The 25,199-nt window shown below is 37.0% G+C and overlaps 1 protein-coding gene and 1 non-coding gene across 2 annotated transcripts in view; both read right to left on the minus strand.

Annotated features, from left to right (window-relative positions):
• Positions 1 to 1,758: 1,758 nt before the first annotated feature.
• TRNAC-GCA (transfer RNA cysteine (anticodon GCA)) lies at positions 1,759 to 1,830 on the minus strand. Its single transcript has one exon. It is a non-coding gene; the product is annotated as a tRNA-Cys (tRNA).
• An 8,906-nt stretch (positions 1,831 to 10,736) lies between these two features.
• Positions 10,737 to 25,199, minus strand: part of LOC143629058 (uncharacterized) — a 134,132-nt gene continuing 119,669 nt past the window's right edge. The window contains exon 3 of the mRNA XM_077098436.1: positions 10,737 to 11,204. Within this exon, the coding sequence (XP_076954551.1) occupies positions 10,852 to 11,202 (351 nt within the window). The 5' untranslated portion in view covers positions 11,203 to 11,204 and the 3' untranslated portion in view covers positions 10,737 to 10,851. The remainder of the gene's footprint in view (positions 11,205 to 25,199) is intronic.

The following is a 25,199-nucleotide window of genomic DNA, read 5'->3' on the forward strand; positions in this document are numbered from 1 at the left end:
AAGGTTCGATTGGTGCTGAAAATGAAGATGATGATTTACAGAGAAGAATCAGAGGAGAGTTGAAAGCATAATAATACCTGCGATGAAGAATTGAAAGAAAACCACACACACACTAGGTTTTGGTTTGGGGAAGAACACTTTGTGGGAGAAGATATATATATGTAGATGGTGTGTATAATAATATTATTTTATCACTAAATACACAATGTATTTTTATTTATTTTGCAAGTATTTTTTATAAACTTACAAGTAATTGTCGTGAAGTGGTATCCCTGGTTGTGGTGGTGACTTAGTGGTAGGAAGGTTTTTGTTCTTCGGTGGAGACGTAAGTTTAATCCTTATTTGTGTTATTTGAGTGGATAATGACAATAAAGGATTTAAGGTAAGCCTTGTATAAGGTTGTCAGTTCAGATTCCAAGACCGTCCGGGTTTTCGTCCCATCGTGTGTTGCACCAAAGAGTTATGCTCCTATAGCAGCACAACGACTGTCAAGTGGCGGCCGGCGGTATGGTTTTTCGGGGGAACGACCAAGCCGGTCCGGCGGTATGGGTTCAAAATTTAGTTTCCTTTAAAGGGTGCATGCATACTCATTATGCAAAGAACGATGAGCGGCTCGTTTTTTATCGTGAAATTGAGAAAAGTCAGAAAACCGCCAGAATAAATCGTGGACGCCAAAGAACAGGAGGTGACAGAAACCAGTTGCTGAATAATCACACCAGCTGTTTTGAATATTTGAGCTGCCATGAACACTTGAATTCAAAGTGACGAAATAGCCGCCTATAATGATTTGAATGGTCCGCTAATGCGTAATCTAAGCATTATTTATGGAATACCAGATCAGATGCGGTTAACCACTAATGAGTTGGCATCGCGGATCACGTGTTTACCTTTCGACATGGTGTCCATGCTGGTTCGTGAAGTAGTTGACTTGGTACTCTATGTGTTGGGTGTCATCCGGTATGCACATGGCAGAATCAGTATTGGTACTGTTGGTTTAGATATTTCACTTGGTAGGACCAGAGGCGCTCTTACCCGGATGGATATTGAACATTTTTTGGTTGGCATGCGGGATTTACTTGGTCAATTCAAGATATAAATCGTTCGTGTTCGATCCGCGACAGACATTCGCTTTCAAAGGGACCTAACTATTCGATTCAAAATTGCTATTTTTAGGGGGGGGGGGGGATATAAAAGTTTATCACTGAAACAACAAAAAACGACGCTAACCCATCTCCTCCCCAAATCCACTTGACCTCCTTTGAAAGTGAAATAAAAAAATTTCTCTAACAGCTCCATGAGTTCATTAACAACTTATAACTATAAGCAGACTGCTTTTTTGGGTTCCAATTTAGCATATACTCCCCCATCCCTTTCAACACAACGATCAGCCACTACACAAGATTTAAAAACTTTCGTCTTCCGAAGAAAACAAGTTGGGAAACAGGTTTTTTAAGGGATTTTCATCTAACCAAGCATCCAACCAAAACCGAATTTTAAACCGGCTTCCCACCTCCCCTTTAGTTAGTTTAGCCATCGAGACTTACGACATAGCAAGAGAATTATCCATCTTCGCAATCTTATCCCAGGTGCCTTTTTAGCCTTTTGTTATGTTATCCGGAAGAGTCAGCCACGTCCTTGGACTATATTGTAGTAGTTGAAAAAATAATAACTAAGGTAAGGGCCGAACCGGGTTCGAACCGGTGACCTATTGATCTGCAGTCAATAGCTCTAGTAGTTGAAAAAATAATAACTAAGGTAAGGGCCGAACCGGGTTCGAACCGGTGACCTATTGATCTGCAGTCAATAGCTCTACCACTGAGCTATGGACCCAACCTTATAAATTTCATTTACATATTATATATCTATTTCGGTGGAACACCCACGCATAACAAATGTAACATTCATTTCGCGTACAAACTATCAACGCGTGAATAAATCTCACACTCTATGAAACGTACAACTGTCCATGCGTAAGGTACAAAACTAATCGCTAATATTTTGATGTTTTTTGGAGACGTGAATATTTCTCGCTTTGTATTGCTCATTTGAATTACACATGTAAACAATACGTATTGCCTTGTTTTACATATATATAAGTTAACTAGTAAGTCACATACTTCGTTTAAATTTGTTAAACATGTAAGGGTGCTCGCCTCGGGACGTCTCCTCCGTGGAGTGTCGGTTTCATTGGTTACCTTTTAGGGCCGTCTTTGAGAAAAAAAAATAAATAAGCATGTGACATGAAAAAAAAAGGTCTAAAATACAAACTTTAAAACTCTTATATAATTTTGACAAATGTGAAAATAATAATAATAATAAAACAAAACAAAAGTTTTTTTAGCAAAATAATCTAACTACATTACTTAAACGAATCGTGACTTCTAGCATTGTTAGAAGCAAAGCTCTCGATTAACTCTTTGTAATCCATGGTCTATAAAACATCATTCTCAATAGCAATAATCGCTAACCTGTTAAGTCTTTATTGGGACATTTGGGTTGCTTTTGAAAGAAAATGTAATTTAAGTAATTCAAACTGACAAAACTAAACTTATAAAATTTCTATTTTTATTTTGGATTATAGTAATTTAAGAACCTGATATATTAGCTTGAATGTATAATACACAAATAAATTAGGAATTGAACAAATAAATATAGGCATGAATTCATTATTTTTAGCCAACCATATTTTTTACCCGGAATTTTAAAGTCGAAATTGCAAAACCGAACTTTAAAAACAATAAACACATACAACACAGGTTGAGCCACGTTTAGGTTAGACTTGTAATACAATGCTTATTGATTTTGATTTGAAAACCTTAGGTGCGATTTTAGAGCATTCACGACTCATCCATCAAATGAAAATTAAATGGCATTATACGTCTTCAATGCCTTTTATTGTGTGTAATATCTTGACTAGAAACGGTTTCAAACTTGCTAAGTTAACAAAAATCTTCAATCATCTTCAATGCTTATTATTGTGTTTATTGATGTTATAGTTTTAGTTTCAAACTAGCAACTAAATTCTTTAATGTTTTTAGGCTGTATGCTACGGTGGGGGTTAGGGATGGCAATGAAACCCGAACCCGATGGGAAAACCTGAAACCCGACATAAATGGGACGGGTAATACCCAACCCGTTAGGGTTTGGGACGGGTTTGGGATTGATTTTGAAATTTTTCGCGAGTTTGGGACCGGTTTGGGATTTCTAATAAACCCGATTACCCGACCCACCCGATTACCCGATAACATAGACCCATTACCCGATTATATACCCGATGTACCCGATATAGCTGTCACACCCCGACTTAGAGCCTGGGTGCGACGCCCGTTAGTTGGTATCTGTTTTAAAAATATATCAGAGTTGCGGGTTATTAGCGGAAGTCTTTAAAATATATTATACATTTATAAAATATCGGGTTAGAATACCCGTTTGGATATTGTAAAATATCAGTGAAAGTCTTTTCAGATAAAATATTATTATATTGAAATATCGGGAATTGAACACCCGTTTTAATATTCCAAATATCTGCCTTTTTAATAACATTCTGAATAAATATCTGAGCCATCAGATCACCTCTAATGACTATATCTCCAATCTTCTATCAGTCCTGCCTGTCAGTTCTATTCTTTTACAGTTTCCCTGAAATGTGGGGAAAAATACGTCAGCACACAGCCGGTGAATGACGCTGACTCAATAATACCAGTGTGTAAACAATCACAATACCTTTGTGACAATACTCATTAGGCACCCAACTCAATTGGGTTACAATTACCCTAAGTACATGTACAATTAATCATATACATAATATCATTTCTCTGATCAGTCCTGTAGACTACCAGAGGCATGTTTGATGATATGCATGGCCTCGGGGAACTCCGAGTCACCATGTATATATGGATCCAGACACATGTATACTCTTAATTTGAGTATGCCCGTTTCTTATTATTGCAACACAAAGTTTTAAGGATTCGTAAATCCTATGTAAACAGTTCAGACTCTAAAAGAGTTGTAAAAGTTTAGGGCGTATTCACCTTATATGATTGTAAATCAGTTTCTGACACTGATTTTTGTCTATTGATCTGTTTCGGTTACTGACCCATGTCTGTAAATCAGTCTCTGTTACTGATTCCTGTTTCTGTTTTCAGCTTTCAGATTGATTGATTGGATGTTATCTCAGACCTATAGTACGAGTATAACATTTGTATAAATATCTAGATCTACGATCTAGCTTCAGACCCCGTAGTCTATTTTGTATAGCTGTAACCTTGATAATTTATTTGTTTGTATAAAACATGTGGACCTTTAGTCCTTTTGTTTGTTTATCAGGTTTCTTCAGGAAGAAGCATTTATACCAGGTTTCTTCTTCAAGAAGAAACATTACTTTAACTATAACCTGTGTGAATAAGTAGTATCTTTCTTAATCATTATGAAATACTATTTAACTATAACCTTTGCATGAAAATGATTACGTTTCTTAATCGTGAAGAAACAATAATTTATCTATAACCCTTGCTTATGAAAAGTTATATTATACTTATCAGTAATCAAGGTTCGGGCTATACCCCCAACTATAGTCTAAGCTATTATAATAATATAATAATATTAAACAGAACCCCTACCTCACACGGTTATTTGGAGTTATATGCCTATGACTGATCGAGCGGCACTTCTACTCTGTATTACGTAACAGAGCTTACACTATCAGAGCTTCGGAGCTTGGCACTCTATTGGAGGTCGGCACGCCTTTCAAGGTTGGCACGCTTTTCGAGGTCGGCACGCAAAACGATGCAAAAAGTGAAGTGGTTGGTGTGAGTTGGAATTTGCCGAACATCCTTCTATTTATAGCTGAAATCGTGCATCTTCGCGTATCGCGAAGCTGCTTCGTGTAACGCGAAGGTGCGCTAGCTTTGCTGAGTCATCAGTAGGGTTGCCACGTGTCGCCACGTGTCACCAGGTGTTGCCACGTGTCTCCACGTGTCACGCATGCAGAAATGCCACTTCGCGTATCGCGAATATGCCTTGATCCGCAACTTCGCGTATCGCGAAGATGCTCCAAAGTCGGTCCAAGTCTTTTGTCTTTCGCGTATCGCGAAGATGTTGAGGCTTGATCCTTCGCGTATCGCGAAGAACGAAATTTTCATATTTTCATTTCCAGTCCTTGTCCAAAAATACATATGAGGCCCTTATGCGACTCGCGGCGATGCGAGCGTGCGAATTGCAAAGTGCGCCATCAAAACGCCACATTACACCCATCGCCCGAGTCTGAGTCTGAGTCTGAGTCTGTGCGCGTCGGGCGCTTCGCACCATCCGCTAGGACTATGGAGAGTGGTTAGCCACATTAAAACATTTATATGGAAACTTGCTTCCTTATAAAGAGCTTCCATTTCTTTTCTTGTTTCCATGTGGGATGAAACTTTTCTTCCTTATTTATACCCATATGGAATGCTTCCATTTTCTTCCATCTTTCCATGTGGGATGAATTTTTTTTTATTTCCTTAAGATAAGATGCTTTATTTTTCTTATCTTATTTTTCCCATTACTTGTCTTTGTAATTATTTTTAAATCCTTCAACTTTCAAAGTTGACATATTTAGTCCAAAATAAATATGGGTTTTTCCTAGATGTTACAATAGCTTATTATATTATATATATACTATATTCCTTGAGATATTTTACCTTTGTGGTAACCTTCTTTGTAATCGATTAGTTATATTTTGTCAAAACCCTGGTAGAAACCCGACGTGTTTTTAGCTCGATATACCCGACGAGTATTTTGTCAAAACCCGATAGGAAACCCGAAACCCGATGGAAAAACCCGAAACCCGACGGGTAATTACCCGATTAAAACCCGACGGGTTTGGGATGGACTTTTATAACCGCGTATGGGTTTGGGAATACCTAAACCCGACCCAAACCCGACCCATTGCCATCCCTAGACTGGGGCTTCGAAGCCCCTCCACAGTGCCACGTCAGCTGCACATGAGCACTGGGGGCATCGAAGCCTCAAGGGATAATGCCCCTCTATGGTGAGGGGGCTTCGAAGCCCAACCTTTTTTCTTTCTTTTTTTTTCATAAAATAATTCCTAACTCTAACACCCGTTCAACCCGACCTGACCCAACTCAACTTAAATCCACCCATCCCTACCATTTGTCTCCATATTCAGTAAACAAAAACTCCCAACTTCTTCTTCATGTGCATGATCCACACCAGTTCGTCTTCAAGAGATTTGAAGAAATCCCACATATTCAAAGAGCTTCTTACAGGTTACAACAAACTTAAAGCCAAACCCACTTCCAATTTCAATCAATTTTTATGTTAATTCCACGATTTAATACCAGGAGGGCCCACCCTCACCTCTTCCGTGATGGCCGTCCCAATCGCGCCTCTCCCCTCCGCGCCCCGCGACGGTGTACGGCGCCCACCGCGCCCCCTTCCTCCCCCTTCAGCGCCCCATAGCAACCAGTCCTATTGTGTTAATAATTTTGACAAGAAACTTTACGGTTTCAGAACTGTTCAAACTTCAAAACCACACAAACTTCAAAACCACACCTGAACCAGCCTTTAAAAACAAAGATGCGGCTCGAGCACGAGTAAGGGTGCGTACCTTTGCGAACCCACTTGAGTGCAGCTTTATCTTTACACTAGAGGAGCCCTCCCATACATATAAACCACTCAAATTTTCATCTCTTTTTCTGATATGGGACAAGTTCCCACATTTAGTTTGCACAAGTTCAAGTCCCATCTTTGAGCCTCGATTTGTCAATCTTAGCTCTGATTTGGCCATGGTTTGGTTCGTTGTAAAGACCTTACATCATAGATCACAAAACCTCAAATAGTGTTTATATTAATTAGAAAATCTACCTATCTATTAAAACAACACAATTTTCCACTTGTCATTCAATTAGACCCTCCACATAGGCTCCAAGTGTACAAGTTTCCATTTTTACAATTTTCCTTCATGAATGATAAAATGAAAAATATGTTGTTGGTGGGAATTGACCTCAATGCCTTACTTTTAAAATTTTTATGGTTTACCAACTCAACTAGGATTAATTGATGTTAGTTTTCTCTTTTTCTTAATTGGTATAAATTCACAACCTTCCATTTTATTACTTTTAAATGCAAATACAATTTATTTTTGTTAATATATATATTTTAGTATATTATTTATATCTTATGAATTCATAAGATATGTTAATATGTATATTATTAAATTTAACTTTTTAATTTTACTTTTTAACAACCAGTGTACCGTACGGGCTCTATCTTAGTAATATAAATATATTTGTCCCATGTAAATAATATAAATATATATGTGTGTGTGTGTGATGTGCACACATGTCCCATGCAAAAGATTTCATGGTTTCTTATTGTGACATCCCTCGATTTCGGGTCAAATTGTATTTATTTTGTATTTGTTTTTATGTTGTAAACCGACCCGATTTATATCCCGAACATTTCAAATATATAAAATATTGGATTTTATGTTACTAAAACATTCCCGCTTGTCTAAATTGAAAAAACCCTTTTACGGATTCGAAAACGGACTTAAAACGCTCAAGATACATCAAAAACGAACTTCCGGACGCGAACCGACGTGCAGACCAGCAGCAGACTAGCAGCCCCATCCTTTTTTTTTGTTGTTTTGTGACTTGTCTTGACCCCCCTTTTGCATGCAAACCTTGATATTTAACCCCGTGCTTGACCATTTCAACCCACCCTATATATACACCCCTATCCCCTTTATTAATCCCTGCTCATTCATCTCTTTCTCTTCCAATTCTCAAGCATTCAAAGGTGTTCTTCATATTTTTTTGGCAGTTTGACTTTCCAAAGTCAAACTGACCATAGTCTTACATTATAATCAGCTTGTTAACACTTATTTATACTTGAAGATTGTTATACAACATATATATAATAGCACCCTTTGTATCTTCGGTGGGCATTTCTCCGGTCTTGGTCGGTTAAGTGTCCGGGCCATAAGACAAAGCTACATGAAGGACTCGTAGTAGTCCTTGATTATATATATTTTCCGCATCTAACCATCAAACTTGTTACACTTGTTTAACTTCTGCGCATCTTAGTTCTATTTTACATTTTGAGTTCCATGGTTATGGGTTTGTAGAGACTAGCCTCGGTTATTCCCTAAATAGCTCCAAACCGGAAGCCGAACTCTTGTTTACTAGTTTGTTTAAATAGTTGTATAAACATGTTTTATGTAAGATTTGAGTTTCTAAAAACCATTTTAATTAGTTCCATGGTTATGGGTTTGTAGAATCTAACCTCGGTCTTATCCCGAAACAAGATCCGAACCGGAAACCGAACTTTTGTTTAAAGACTTTGTTGTTGACTTTTTGTATGTAAGACTTTGGTATTATTATTTATAAATTATTTTACAAGTTCTATGATGTTTGGACATGCGGTAACCATTCTTGGCCTTATTCCAAGATAAAAACCGAACCAAACCGAACCAAACCAAGTCTACTCGCTTAAGACACACAAGTGTGTTTTTAACCATTAAAGCTTATATATTTCTTTAAAAATACTTTATAAACTGATTTTAATTATTTTCACAAAGTACTCAGAATGTTGAATTCAACTTGATCCTATAACAAAGTTTGGACCGACAAAACCGAACACTCGCTTAACGGACGTTGTTAGTTTTAAAACAATAGAACTACATACTTGGTTAAGTCTCTTTAAGATTTATTGAGTTATCTCATACATTTATTATTTTGGGAAAGTTGACTTTGGGTTTGGTCAAGTCACCAAAACCCGAACCGACCACCCGAACACTCGTTAAAACCCATTTTAGTATCTATATTATAAAGGGACCTGCTTTCTTGCATTTTTACCCACCTTATTACTTAACATAGGTTGAGTAAAATTAAGGGCTAGATACTTTAACCCGGTTTCGAGCAAACTTACATTTTTAAAGGACTATTATTATAATTTCTTAAATATTTACATTTTAAACCTTAAACTTTAAATTGTTTACATTTCTTATCATTTATTTTCATTTAAAGACTTCCAAGACAACTTTTCTAATACATGACTTCTTCTCCTTTAGGCTTCGTTCGTTAAACTCATCGTTCAGGTTAATCTCCAAATCATCAAATCTTTCAAGTTTATTACTTGAACGTGAGTACTTTCATCCCCCGTTTTCACTCTTTTATATTTTGGGGGTGACATCGCAAACTTATTCAAATCCAAATGATTTATACTTGAGTCTTAAACCACAAACTTTATTGTATACTTTACTTAAATAAATGGTCGATTTGGTGTTATATGCTTATATGCTTAAGTGCTAATGTGTTTACCGCTTTTGGATGGTTGATTCACAAAATCCGAGTATATCTGGCATCCCCTTATAGAAAGGTGTCTTAATGTATTCTTATTAACGATTTCATTTATCTAAATTGTTGCTATTATTTATCATTTTGTATACAAGTTGTGGAATTTCATATTACATATCTATTGTTCAAAAACTATGAAATTGCTCACCAACCTTTGTGTTGACAAATTCTATTTATGCAATGTTACAGGTTTGACTTTATGTTGACTCGAGGACTTGAAGAAAAAAAAACGTTATCAAGACTATTAGGATATTAGCAAAACGAACAATATGTTATTTACTATGATTTGAATTTGGTTATTGTATGAACAAGTTATGTGACTCTTTGTGTTTTTTATGAATTTAAATGAGTTGATTAAATATTGTCACTTAATAGTGTCGTGTGCGATGAACAATCGGTTGCGCCTCGACGTTTCCGTCTTGGTCGGGGTGTGACACTTATTACCATTTCGTCAAACTAATAACGAAAACACAAGTGGAAGATGCCCCGTTTGAGGAGGCATTTAACAACATTTGTCAGGGTATTTCAGCGCTTGGGCCATATTGGGATCATATCTCGGGATACTCCCAAGCAAGCTTGGAGAGGCCCGAGACCATTCTTCTCTTGAAATATGAAGATCTGAAAAAGGATCATACGAGCAACGCCAAGAGACTTGCGGAGTTCATTGGATATCCCTTTACGGCCCCAGAAGAGAAAGAAGGTGCGATAGAAAGCATTGTGAAGATATGTAGTTTTGAGCATTTGAGCAACCTTGAAGTAAACAAAAGTGGTGTTGATGGAGTAGAACAACATTTTTCATTTGAAAACAAACACTACTTCAGGAAGGCTAAGGACGGAGATTGGCAGAACTACTTCACGGATGACATGATGAGAAACTGGGTGACACTGGTTTAGTTCTAAAATGAAAGGCTAGCCTCGGCTCGGCTCTTGATTCCAGTCTTTGCTTTAAAGTTTATAGTTTTAAATAAGACGGCTATGTCCCTCGTTGGATGGATACTTTCCATCTATCGTACGTTGTGTGATGTTCTTTCGTTGGATGGATACTTTCCGTCTATTGTACGTTGTGTGATGTCCTTTCATTCGGATATAAAACTTTGTTGTTTTATGTCTAGAAATAATGATATAGTTAGTATGCTTTGTGGAAAATTTGTTAAATTCCACTACGTGCACTATCAAAACCTTTAAGAAACATTTGATAAGTCCTAAAACTAATGTTTCCTGTGTGAATTTTCGAAAGTATTTTAATAAATTCTCGTGACCAAACAACGTGCTACCTATCACCGTGATTAAACCATCAAAGGGTTGTTAGCCTAGTGGTATCAAGTGTAAAATCAGTAAAAGAAGAAACTAACACGAGATATAGGAAACAAAGGCGCAAACTACAAACGATAACACTATTTCATCAAAAGTACATTCAAAAGTAGCAACAAATAAAACATCTAATGATGCGCTGCGCAGTTAACATGTAATCTTTGTCTAAATCAACAACTGTATGTTACTCGACCATTTCTGAGTAAGTTGGAATGGGATTCGCTGCACGGTAATCCTCTTTACTTCTACCATAATAAGCAGTCAATTTAGTGCTGGGATAAGTGATGAAATTCCAACCGAAAGCGGACCCACCAACAATGTAGCTACCATGTGCTACCACTTCTTCAACTGTAGCGGGCCTTTCTTCTGAAGGCTTTCTGGTCACCGTTTTCTCCTTCTCTAATGGAGGCTCGGGTTTGACATCTGTTGACTTTTTCTGGTCATCGACACTGTGGTCAGCAACGGTGTTCTTACATTTCTCCATAGTGTTTGTTTCTGATGTCATCTCTTCATATAGTTTCATTAAAACCTTCATCTCTGAAATATGTATGTACTTCAATGAGATTTTGGTGAAACATAATACAATATATGATGCGTTCTAAACCGTCTTATTGAAAGAAGTTAATGTATCTTTTAGAACATTCTGATTGTTGTAAAGAGTAAAGACTTACGTTGATTAATTTCACTCGCAGCTTTGGAAGTCTTGAAATCCGGAGTCCGTAGAACCTTCAAAAGAAGAGAAATTAACAGGGCAATTAAACGAAAATAAAAATTTGTATAAATGTTTTGTATATTGACATGTTGACAAATGCTTCATAACAATCAGACCAATAATGTATTAACAACCGGTTATAAGAAATATGTTGTGTAATGAGCCATGTATCTAACATTTGTTTAATTACCGTAAACATATTTCACAAAACATATAATTGAATATTGTACAGACATGCACTAATAAGTAGTGGTGTAAACGAGCCAAGCCCGAGTACGACTGAGATCGAGCTTGGTTCGTTTCGAATTCTTTTTTTAAAGCTCAAGCTCAGCTCGACTCGTGAGCCATTTTTCAAGGTCGATCCCAGATCGTTTATTATTTATTAAATTTATACCCATTTTAAGTGATTTTTTTATATCTCGATTCTCGAGAAAAACTAGGGGTGGCAAATGTGACCCATGGGTTGAATGGGTTGTATTAAAATGTATATAATGGGTCAGAATGAGTCAAACTAAAAAAAAGAAAAGGATTGAAACGAGTTAACATTTCATGAGTGTTTTTTTTATGGAACGAGAAAAACGAAACTTTTTAGTTTTTTTACTTTTTTAGTTTTTGATTTATATTTCGAGTTATGATTTTTGTTAATTGGTAATTCAAGCACCCGAATTGAAACATTGTTTCGTCGTTTGGATCACCATTTCGATATAAGTTTTACATCGGTCGACTCGTATCGTTCTTCCTATCAAAAGCCCTAAAACATCGGTTTGAAACCAGGGAAAAAACATAACGACGTTAAGTATTTTTTAACGGGGGACCAGTGAGACAAAAATAGTTAAAAGGTGGGACCGTTACTAGTGATTTTTAAAGGTGGGATTATTATTGGCCAATACACAAAAGGTGAAATTTTTTAATTTCCAATTTTCCAATGATTAAATATTTGTATGGTAAATGAAATTAAAAGAATTGAACAAATTCTTTAAATAAAACGAGTAGAATTCGAGTTTAGAGCTTATAGCTATCATAAAATTTGTAATTTGAAAAACATTATATTTGACAAATATAATAGCGTGTGGTAATCAAAGCAACGTGTTATGTAGTTTATCTACCTATACTATTAAAACAATACATTCTATGTCCACAAGTCGGACCTTATTAAAGCAATACGTTCTACGCCCATGTGTCATGTTAAGGATGTCCACATGTCGTGCCTTTGGGGGGCTGTGCAAAAAAAGTTATGGGAATCAAGGGCTCACTATGGCGTTGAACAAGGTTATGAATAAGATGAGAGATTAGAGTGTTAGAAAGGAAATTATAACCCATTTACCCATATGATTTTGACCCATGACCCATGGATAACTAAGATGAATGAGAATAGATTAGAAGAATAGAGAGAGAAATATTTGCCAAGAATGAATGTGATACTGTCACATCACTCTCATTATTTTCTCTTATTAGTATAATTAGATTAGATTATTATAGAGAGGAGGAGGGGTAGAGATCGACCCAAATTGACTTGGGATGAAAGGATTAGACATGATTTGCTAGACTGTCACCTCTATGAGGACATGATTGAAGATAGAAATTCTTGAAGACATAAAATTAAGATTAAAAATTTGTTAAAATTGAGTCTTAGGGACTTTGCTCGAATGTTTTTTAGCGCTAAATGATATATTATTGTAATACTTTTTAAATTATTATTTTATTCCCCATTAGTTATTACTATTATCACTATACTTATTTATCTAGTTATTACTATGACTATAATTATTATTATTACTATTGCCCATTTTTATTGTATTATTTTGTTTTTTCTTTGCTACATAGAGGTATAGTGGTTGGACTTTGCGTTTCTTTCATTCAGTTTAAAGGTAAGGATTTTGAGTCAGGATCTCTCTAGAAGCAGCCTCTTTATTTTTCAGGATAAAGGTAAGGTTTTCTTACATACCACCCTCCCCAGACCCTACTAATAACTTTGTTATCGGTATTATTTTCTTTACTGGGTATGATTGTTGTTGTTTGTTATAGATTATATTAGATTAGATTTTAATAATCTAAATTATTAACCATTAGTTAATATTCTAACAACCTCAACTTTTAATTATGATACCAATAATAATCCTAATCTAACATATTGTTAACTTCGTTTATTTCTGATGAAGTGACATGTGATGTAACTATAGCTTTGATTTATTTAATTTATTTGGATTAATTTTTAGTTAGAAATAAAGGTTTTGTGAAACTTTAGTATTTGGATTAATTTTTATTAAGAAAACACAAGGTTACATGAAATCATCATCATCTTACTCAGTAAATCCCACCAATAGCAAAGCTATGGTATGATCTGAGGAGGGTAAAACGTAGACAGCCTTACCTCTACCCCGTAAAAATAGAGAGGCTGCTTCCGGTGAGACCCCCGGCTCGACAGCAGTTTTGCATCAAGCCTTGCGCATAAGGCACACAACACTCAACCACCGGGACACCGGCTGATTGGTGCGTGTACCCTTGTCTTTCAGCTATCAACGCCACCACATGATGCCTGATTAACCTTCCACTACTTTTAACGTTATTTTCACAAGATTAGTAAAATAACGTCAAAATTAGTGCAATTTAACTTTTTCCCACCCGATGGTTCACACGTATATACATTATATCGGCGCCCCGCAAATAGGGCGGTCACAAGGTTACGTGAAACTTGGGGACAAAAAAATAAAACAGCTAAAAAATAAGACACAAGGTAAAACACAAGATGCAAGTTAAACCACTGAACCAAGGCCTTACACTTTGACTCAAAACCAAGGCCATTGATGATTATACACAAAGCCTACCAACAAAATAAAAATAATATTAAAACAGATTTAAACTGCATTAGCTTTCTTTCACGTCAACTTCATCTTTGCAATTTACCCAACCTTCAACAAGACCTGAAATCCGCTCTGAAAACTCATCTAACAATGCGCATTTTTCTCTTTCTGCCTCAAGCTCCCAATTAACCTGCTTGAGCTTCTCTTGCATGTTAAGGCACTCCCGATTAACCTGCTTGAGCTTCTCTTGCATGTAGACCTGTAAACGAACTGAACGTTTGGTGAACCCTTCATGAACCGTTCAGCGGGAAGTTCGTTTAGGTTCGTTTATTTAATAAACGAACGAATATGAAAACATGTTCCGTTCGTTCATTAATGCTGATGAATATTCGTTTATGTCTGTTTATTTATGTTCGCTTATGTATTAATATAAAATAATTAAATATTATCTGAATGAGTCGTCTACTTTTGCTGAATTTCATATTTGCGATACCTCTCTATCCTATCAAGCAAACGGGACTCTCTCTTTGCGTTTTTTTCATACCAGCTAGTGACCACTTTCGGGACATCCACACTTGTCTGACCTACATCATAATGGTCACTCAAAGACTCACCTGATTCTGTAATATCAATCGTTTTTTCGCGTCCTTGAGTGGTGGTGTCATCACTAGACAACTGACTCTCATCACTAGAAACCACCACAACATCCGGGCCTGTATCAACCTTCTTCTCAATATACGTCAGCAAGCCCATTTCTACATTAACACCAATCAAAGTGTCTCACATACATAAAAATTAAGGCTGCAATCGAACTGAACAAGGCATTGTTCATGTTCGTCCATTAAGCTTTCTATATTGGACAAGCGAACGATTCACGAACAGCAAACTGAACGAAATTTCTTGTTCGTTTGTTAAGGAAATGAACTTATTCATGAACGATTCACTAACACAAACGAACAAACACAAATTAAGACAAAAAAAGTTGTATTTGATTTGGCTAACCGATAATGTGCAGTGTCAATGGTTCGGTCCGAACATTTGATCCGAACAAACACAAATTAAGACAAATTGTGGTGCTGTTTTTTATAACATTTATATATATTTTGGTTCTATAGTTAATAATTTTGCTTAAATCTATAAAATTTACATGAAAGAATAGAAAAATCATAAAAAAATCTTTAATGAACAAACATAAGCAAGCAACCATTAACGAACATAAAAGGATGAAATCGAACAAAAATTGAACGAACATTGCCTCCTTTTGTGTTTGGTTTCATGGTTTGAGGCCTTGTATATATTGAACAAAATAAAAGATGCAATCTAATTTTGTCTATTCAAATTGCTTGGTGGTTACTAATTATTAAGAAGTGAAATATTAGTTAATGGGAAATGCTTAAACTAAATGAATCTGCACACATTGAATAAATTAATTGTCATAAATTAGATCATGTAAGTTTAGAATTTTAGATTGAACAAAATGCAGTAAAATAACTAGGTCATGTAGTTAATATTGCATTACCTTCATTTTGGGCATGTATCTTCGGATCGGCAGCATCCGATGATATTCTAAGAACATCTGCATTAACATGACATTCACAAAATGACCAAAAAAAAATGTAACATAAGTTACTGAGACAGGAACTCACCGCCAATGGAGGATAAACTTAAATCTATAAGTTCCTCCGCAAATGTATCCACAGAGCAAGCTGGAGTTCTCTCCACCGCTGAAGGGCTGCCACTCGAGGCAGTACAACGTAAGCACTCTTCAATCTGGGAAAAAAAAAGAAAAGAAAAATGATAATTAAATGGATTTACTCTAAATAAATAAATAAAAGCGTGTACGTATTACTTACACCAGTACTGGAAGTCAGTTCACTTGGCTATTAATCTAACTTATAAACCATAAGTTGTAAAAAAAGACGAAAAAGACGGAGACAGTTGTTCATCCCTATTAAGGTTGTACAATTTTATTTTTCGACCTGATCGATCACGGTAACAAAAGCATTTGACTTGGCTATTAATCTAACTTATAAACCATACCTCCAAAACAGGAGCAGCACCGGTGAAACAATGTTGACCGATAGCGCCACCCTCTATCCACGCTTTCGTCTTTCTCATAGAGGAATGCAGGTGATCCGTTGTCGCTTTCGCCCAGTTGACCGTTTCACATGCATCAAGATCATCAACCAACCGCCACATTTTCTTGCGCGGCTTCTGGGGGGTTGTGCCACACAAGAGCACTTGCTCTATAAGCTAGTATGACATCAGCTTTCTAAATTGTTGTCTGCTCTCATCATCATCAACAGGCATACGGCTCAAAATGTCCTTTAAATCCGAAACCGTTATAGTTTCTTTTTTAGGACCGATAACAAACTTCGCTCTTAGTTCCCATATAAACGAAGGAAATTCTTCGTTGAGATTTGAGCATTGCTGCGAATATTCTTCATAGGCGATCCCGGTATCTTCCATACCAATGATGTCGGCTACCTCTTTGGAGCAAAAGCCAAAACACGCCCCGTAGTCCAACACCAAAAGCTTCCTTGAAGCATTGTAGTAGTTGCATAATGCTTCAACAAGCGTTCCCGAACTTTCCCTTTTGTTGGTTACCGATGAAAGGCTACCAAAAACTGAATCCTTCATCAAATCAACTTTGTTCCCTAAATTTAACTGGGTTATTTTTTGTAAGTTGGAACTTGGTTTAATAGATTGACTCTGTTTTGGCTTACTAGTCTCCATTGTTAGGATTAAACTCAAACACGAAACCGAACACACACACGAAAGCAATAAACGAACACGAGGATTTAACGTGGTTCGGTCTAAACTGACCTACGTCCACGGGTGGCAACTAGATATTCTTTATTGAGTGACGAAAGATTACAAGTACATAATGTTGTTTATATAGAGACTGAACTAGGGTTAGTAAGTTATTATGCAAGAAATCTAAACCGGGCCGGGCTTCGGTCTGGCCACCCTACACCCATCTGCCCTTTGGACTTCAAATAATAAATCGGGCCAACAAAAGGCCTACGAAACCCAACAATCTCCCACTCGGAGGCCTTGAATACTCTCGTCTGCACTCCTGATTGTACTTCTGTAATCTGAACATTAAACTTCTTCTAGTTGCCACCGCCTTCTCATCAATTAACCTGAAGGCCCGTTGAAGCTCCCCGGAGCTCCAACACGTCAGTCACGGCTGAAACTGCCCCTGACCCGTTCTCTGTCCCTACCGGCTCCCACTGTAACAAACTACCGGATCCTGAGATAACCTGAGAACAAACACTCTCCATATTCAGCAAGTAATTCATTGGAGAGACTTTTAAAGCTGGAATACTGGTTTTCTTAATCCACTGTCGACCTGGAACTGTAACTGAAACACAACCTGTGCTCCCACTGTCACGATGTCCCCCAACTGATTTAACCTTCCTAGCTCGTTCATCCTGAATCTTCACTTTGGCTATGGGTTTGTTACTTGCAAAACAAACCTTCTTCTGCCCACGAGATTCTATGAACCGGATTTTGTCTTTCACCAAAACTGGATCCACTCCTTTCGATGACACGCCGACCATATACAATGAACCCATTTTCGTGCCACGAGCAACCACAAGATTCCCTTTGACTACTTTCCACTGCTCATTCCCGAACTTAACATCGTGCCCCTGGTCATCCAACTGCCCAACTGAAATCAAACGTTTCTTCAAACTTGGAATAACCCTCACGTCTTTCAAAGTCCAAGAAGTACCGGCTGAAGTTATCAAATCAACGTCTCCCATACCCGTAACCTCTAAAATATCATCATTCGCTAGTCGAACCTTTCCAAAATCCCCAAATTTAAGATTCTTCATCGTTTCACTACAGTGAGTGGCATGAAACGATGCATCAGAATCCATCACCCAAGCATCAACGCTACTCTCAACACTACAAACCAAAACCTCATCACTACTGACCCCGTCATCTGTGTCGTCTTATGTAACGTTCACCTCTTTCTTACCATTCGGACACTGATTCCTGAAGTGTCCTTTCTCTTTACAACCCAAACATTCAATATCCTTACGAGTCTTAGACTAACTCCTCTTCCTGCTCCCACTGCCTCACTGTTTTCCCCTATCTCTACCTTCTGTGACTAGCATATTGCCTGATGATTCACCTGAACTTCTGCGTCTTGAATCTTCTCCCAGAATCAGATCTCGAATCCCGTCGAAAGTAATATTTGTAGACGAACTACAAACTGCAGTCACTGTTTGCGACCAACTGTCGGGCAAAGAGGATAATAACAAGAGGCCTTGAACTTCATCATCAAACTTAAAGCGGGACAAGATCGAATTAAGATTATTGATATGCGTTGTAACTGACCCACCCTCTTTCATTCTTGTTGTCACTAGCTCTCGGATAAGATAGACTTTATTCGCTGCCAAAGGCTTCTCATACATGTTAGATAGTGCTTCTATCCTACCACGTGCTGTGGTTTCTTTCATGATGTTAAACGCCACATCTTCCGACAACGACAAAGTAATACAAGCCCTGGCTTTCTTGTCTAACTTCTTCCAATCTGCTTCTGACATCTTTTCTGGATTTACATCCTCAAGCACTACATCTAAATCTTTCTGACAAAGTAGCGCCTCAATCTGCATCTTCCACCAACCAAATTTCTGTCCATCAAACTTCTGTATAGAAACATTTCCGTCTTCTGCCATGACAATGACTAAACGAAAAACTGGATAAAAACAGAGACAGACACAGCAATGGCACGGGCCTGAACTTAACGGCTGTTCTACTGAACTCTGTTAAATAATCAACCTATTTAAACGGCAGCGGAAATACGAACTGTAAATCAGAAACTGAAACTTTAAACTGAAACGATAAAACCTGACAAACGCGGTTGACACTGATTATCTGTTTCTTTAAACAATTTCTTCTGACCTGACAACGGTTATTCAAATAATAGGATCTTGATTCAAACGTTCGTGGCTCGTACTTTGCAAAATATGATCTCCACCCAAAACAATATATATATAATACCAATATATATTATTGTTGCCAATACCAAATTAAATTAAAAAAGAAACATGTACCAAACCTCAAAAAGAAAGTAATAAATTCTGGTCCACACTTACTCCTTGTGTTCACAGCCCAGATTTTCCCTTTTTCTTTTTTTTTCAAAGCCTAATATAGGCACTATTCAACCTGGTCAAATAAAAAAATGAGGCTCGATCTAACCTTCCTGTTCACACACTTCTTCTTTGTCCTTGATCTTTTGATCATTGGCAAATCAACAAGGGATAGCGACGGTGCAAACGGCGATTACCGGTGGTGGCGAACGGTGGTGCAAGCAAAACTCCGACGCGGCGGAACCCTAGACGGCAGCGGTTGAAACTGCCGACTGCTGTAGCTTTCGAATGGAACCAACAACCAACAAAAACGTAGATCGACGAGCTGGGTTTAGTAGCGGCGTAACAACTGCGTAAACCCTAACGGCGATCGGAAAACCGTAGGCGGCGGCGGAACCCTAGCGCAGTAGGGTGGCGGCGGCTGGATGGTTTGGCGGCGACTCGGCTGGTTCAACGTGTTCTTCGCGTGATCTGAACCTAAGCTCTGATACCACTTGGTAGGATTAAACTCAAACACGAAACCGAACACACACACGAAAGCAATAAACGAACACGAGGATTTAACGTGGTTCGGTCTAAACTTACCTACGTCCACTGGTGGCAACTAGATATTCTTTATTGAGTGACGAAAGATTACAAGTACATAATGCTGTTTATATAGAGACTGAACTAGGGTTAGTAAATTATTATGCAAGAAATCTAAACCGGGCCGGGCTTCGGTCTGGCCACCCTACACCCATCTGCCCTTTGGACTTCAAATAATAAATCGGGCCAACAAAAGGCCTACGAAACCCAACATCCATATCTTCTGCTTTTGCTACCTATAATAAATTGCATTTTTAACAAGAACATCATTAATAAAAACATAAATAAATGATTAAAAAGGCAGATGTATAAATCGAATGAAAATATATCATTCAAACCCCAAGGTAAAGAGAAAAACATAACATAGCTATTTGTATTATATGACAGAATCATTCATTCTAACTCGAAACTTACAACATTAATTCGATTTAAGGAACATGAACACTCTATTATTCTATTCTAACTCAAAAGATACCTTTCTAAGTAACGAATTGAGCATACATACCGTTGGATCAAGAAATGGGCGGTTAAATTAAGCTCTTTTGAAAGTTCAAGTGTAATGGAGAAGGAGAAGAGAAATGTGACTGATGGTTTATTCAATTTCTATTTATAAATTTCATTATTTCAATTAATTAATAAAAGTGTCTTTTCATTTCATTTATTTATTTATATTTTTTGTAGTTTTAAGAAAAAAATTTGAAGAGTCGGTTTTTTTTGTGTAGTGGTAGAAATTATGGGTTTTTTTTAATGGAAATACAAGTTTAAGCCTCACTTACAACGCTTTGAGGGGACATGGGTAAGGAAGACTGAGATCATTTCGATCCTGAGGCTGTTCACTATGGATGGGCTTTAATGCCGCTCCATGTCATCGCCACGTAAGAAATGGGGCTTCGAAGCCCTTCTCCATAACTCCCCGCTGTGGTTTAAAGCCCTTGAGCGTCGCAATATATATATACATATATATGTATGCAGGGGCGCAGCTTTAGAGGGACCCGAGTGACCCCGGTCACTGCCATTTTCTACGTTAATAGGGTAAATTTCGTAATTTTTTCTGAAAATTTTTATAGGCATTAAGCGCGGTCACTGCCAAATTATTTTTTCAAATAGCTACCGGTCACCACCAATTTTTTTTTTAAATATAATACCCTATCTTTTTTTTTATAAAACATCACGGTTTTTGTAAACAAATGTTATAAAAATTGTAAAAAAAACTTAGTTTTTAATAACACTCAAATTTGGAGGGGGCTTGTTGTAAATTGTTGGATAGCATAACTTTAAATAAAAAACAAAAAACAAATGGGAATTAAAAAAAAGGATCGGCCTCAATCTCACGCACGCCCTCACCTGCTTCCTTTTCCCTTCTGCCTTTATGTTTGCCAATCGCCACCGACACCGACCCACCGCCCCACCGCCGTCCGCGCTCATCCATTGCCGCCGATCATCCCCGCTCATCCACCACCGCAAGGTAATACTTTATCTGCTCTTCCTTTGTGTTATCGTGTTGTCAAATCAACGATTATAAAATTAGGGTTTGTAATTGTGAATTGGAGATTTAAGGAAATTAGTTAATTAAGCTTGTAATAGGTATTGTATGATGAAATTTTACTCTAACTTAACCTATTGAATCTTCTTAATTAGGTAAATCATGAAGAAACAAGATACAATTTTTTCGTTTTTCAAAAAAAAGGATGATAAACAAACGAGTAAACGTCGAGCTGCTTTGTAATTCTTCTTCTAAGGTACTCACCCTCCTCTCGGCTCTCGTATTATTATCATATTATGGATATTTTAGGTCTAGTTTTTTTTTAATTGTAAGGACAATCGTTTTGAATGAATGAAAAAAAAAATTATATATATGGATGTCATATTGTTTGATCCGACCCGAACCACCGACACGAATTGAATCGCCAACCCGAAAATTTTTTGATCCGTGACTTCGGTCACCGCCATGGCGAAGCCACTGTATGTATGTGTGTATGAGAGGGAGGGAGGGAGAGAGAGAAAAACATATGACCCACTATTTATATCCAAGGGTGCGCCGATCACATAAGAAAAGATGCTTGCAAATATAATTAAGTGGGCGTAATAGTTGGCCTATAACCCTATACAACCATACGGTACTCGAATAACTTTCAACTTTCAAACTTAAAAAATATCCATATTTGAAAAGAAAAGTAAAGCATATTGTTTACAAATAATTTAAAAGAGGTCTAATAAATGTGATCTAAACCAATCCGACATTCCACCGTCTAGTGACGGATTCAAGAATAATTTTTAACAAATGATTAAAAAGGCAAATATATAAATCGAATGAAAATATGTCATTCAAACCCTAAGGTAAAGAGAAAAACATAACATAGCTATTTGTATTATATGACAGAATCATTCATTCTAACTCGAAACTTACAACATTCGATTTAAGGAACATGAACACTCTATTATTCTATTCTAAACTCAAAAGATACCTTAAAATCTAAGTAGCGAATTACCGTTGGATCAAGAAATGCAGCGGCTCTTTTGAAAGTTAAAAGTGTGGCGGAGAAGGAGAAGACAAAGTGTCTTTTCATTTCATTTCATTTTATTTATTTAATTAATTATATTTTTTGGTGATCCCATTGGTTATGTTTCTATAGAATTGAATTGAGTTTCAAGCAAATATAACATACACATGTACATAATACATGTATACACGTCATAACAGTAGCTTTGTTTAGTATGATCGGTTTTTGCCATTTAAAAGGGGTTACGGTGTAACTTTGTTGTCCTTCACCTGCTTCTCTAACGTTAGTCTGGGTTAAGTTTGTACCCCATGTGCCAAACACGTGCGAGGGCAGATTGGTAACTTTGCTTAAAGCAAATATAATCTTCAAATCATATACGAGCATATGGCAATGGTATGGAACCTCATTGATAGACTCACACAAGCCATCGCCATTGTAGCCGTCCATCAGTCGTGGCTGATTCTTCCATATTCCCCTCCCATCGCCACCACAAACCTGTGACCATATGGTTCTCCACTTACCCGATATATTAATGAACTATATATAACTTGTAGTCAATAGTCAATTTTTTTTTAACAGCAAAAGCCCAAACACCTGGAATCATCATTACAAATAATGATCTAAACAGAACATAATGACTTGATCTACCACCCCACAACTAAAAATACACGAAACAAAATACTAAAGCTAGACACGAATCAATAATTGTCATAAAAGAAGTCATAGTACATCTGTTGGACCAATTGTTATTAGATCAATAGTATTCTTTACCGTTAAAAATAGTAATTCTTTTAAATAGCGGTTAATGTGTTTCTTTCTTTTTTTATATGGAAAACAGTAAAATGATTCCACATATTTGCAATTAATGTGAAGTTGTCAACATCCTTATCTATGCTTATCATGATTGCTATATGCAGAGTCTAGTGGCACTTAAGGCGTGATTAAGATATCAGATATCACATCATAGTCGATTACATATATTATTTTTTTTGAAAAATTCTCACAATAGGCCATTTAAGGAGAATGAGTCTCAAAATAGACTACAAGTTTCAAAACTTTCATTAATAATCCACTAAAATCCATCTTCTCTGTGACATTTGGTTTCCTGTCGATGATTTTCGTCCCCCAGTGAAATAGTGACACGTGTAAAGATGTTGACACCCACCCATGAGATTTCAAAAAAAATCTGTCTGACCCGTGAAATTTCAAAGAAAATTAATCTTTCTGACACGTGATATTTCAAGCCAAGGCAGTCTCATCTATGAGTTTTTGAAAAAATTAAATCCACCTCTTTAATTCCACCATTGATTCACCACCACCACCACCGCCACTTGCCGGAAAATGGAGAAGACGAGGGAACCATTTATTCACCACCATCGCCGCCGCCACTTGCCGGAACCGGAGAAAATGACGGAACCATTGATTCACCACCACCACCACCACCGTAACTTGCCGGAAACGGGAGAAGACGACGAAGAAGACGACGTGATGCATATATGTTAATGTTGGAAGACGACGGAGTTGATTCACCATGAAATGGAGGCTAGCACGAAGACAACGGTGGCCGGATATGTTGATGTTGGATGGTGAAGGCGACGGTGTCCGGATATGGTGATGTTGGATGTTGAAGGACGGAGATGGTGATGAATTAATCGAAATTATTTCAAAGAAGTGAGGTGGTGGTGAATTAATGGTGGATAGAGGTGAATTCAAATTTTTTTCAAATCTCACGGAGTAGGTGGTTTTCAAGGAAACAGTTTTGATATCAAAACTCACGGGCCAGACGGATTTGGCTTGAAATCTTAGGGTCAGACAGATTTGGCTTGAAAATCTCATGGGTCAGACGAATTTGGCTTGAAATCTCACGGATTTGACACAAACCCAACTGTCACGAATCATACATATTTGACTTGAAATCTCAAGGGTTAATGGATTATTATGGGAATATTTGAAAATTTTGGCCTAAATTAAGAATCTCTCTCCTTAATTGGCTTATTTTAGGAAATTTCTCTATTTTTTTCCTTAACAAACACAATTATATTAGTTACTTTATAAATGTATAAATAATAGCATTTATGATTTTCTACACTACTGTAAAATCAGGATAACGAAAAAGTAATAAAACTTTACAAAGTTTTGTTTGTGAAATACGTTTGAAAGTACTTCATACCCGAGTGAATTTTTCTGAGATGATATGTAAAGGGTCCATATTGATTTTGATGTTTCAGACATGGCTCCGCAGAACACCATTATGAAGGAAACCTATCGCTATGAAGAAAACCCTCTTAAAGACCCGAAGCTTTAATTATCGACCTCATGTCATTAGACTAGAATGTGAACTATACTTTACAAAGTTAATAAGTTTGGATTTGATTAGATCAAACTTTATAGTCCGTATAATAAAAACTTGATTGTAATATTTAGCTTGGTATATATAACGCATGACTTGAATCCGTGTGAAGCGTAAGAGTGTGTATACTTTATACACATGACTCCGAGTTTTAGATTAGGAAAAACATGACTTTGAGTTTTAGATTAGGAAAAAGATAGAGTTTTCCATAAGAAGTCTAAGAAACCATATGATGTGGGTTAAGTTGGTCTGTATTTTGGTAATCTAATCCATGTGAACTAATCCATGTGAACTAATCCATGTGATAGTGTGTGTTGCTGCTGAGGTAGATTGATAAGCTAAATTAGCTTACCGGTTGTCACGACACGTACTCTCAGAATGATCAAAACATGAGAGTTACTATAGTTTTTTATAATGGTTTTTAGTGCCAACAAGCAGAGGCTAAGCCTTCGCCTACTTAGCCGACATGGCACACTAT

The sequence above is a fragment of the Bidens hawaiensis genome, unplaced genomic scaffold (assembly GCF_021521415.1).
Source record: "Bidens hawaiensis isolate Kalapana, Puna unplaced genomic scaffold, B.hawaiensis_p1.1 tig00005142_1, whole genome shotgun sequence".
Classification (NCBI taxonomy): Eukaryota; Viridiplantae; Streptophyta; class Magnoliopsida; order Asterales; family Asteraceae; genus Bidens; species Bidens hawaiensis.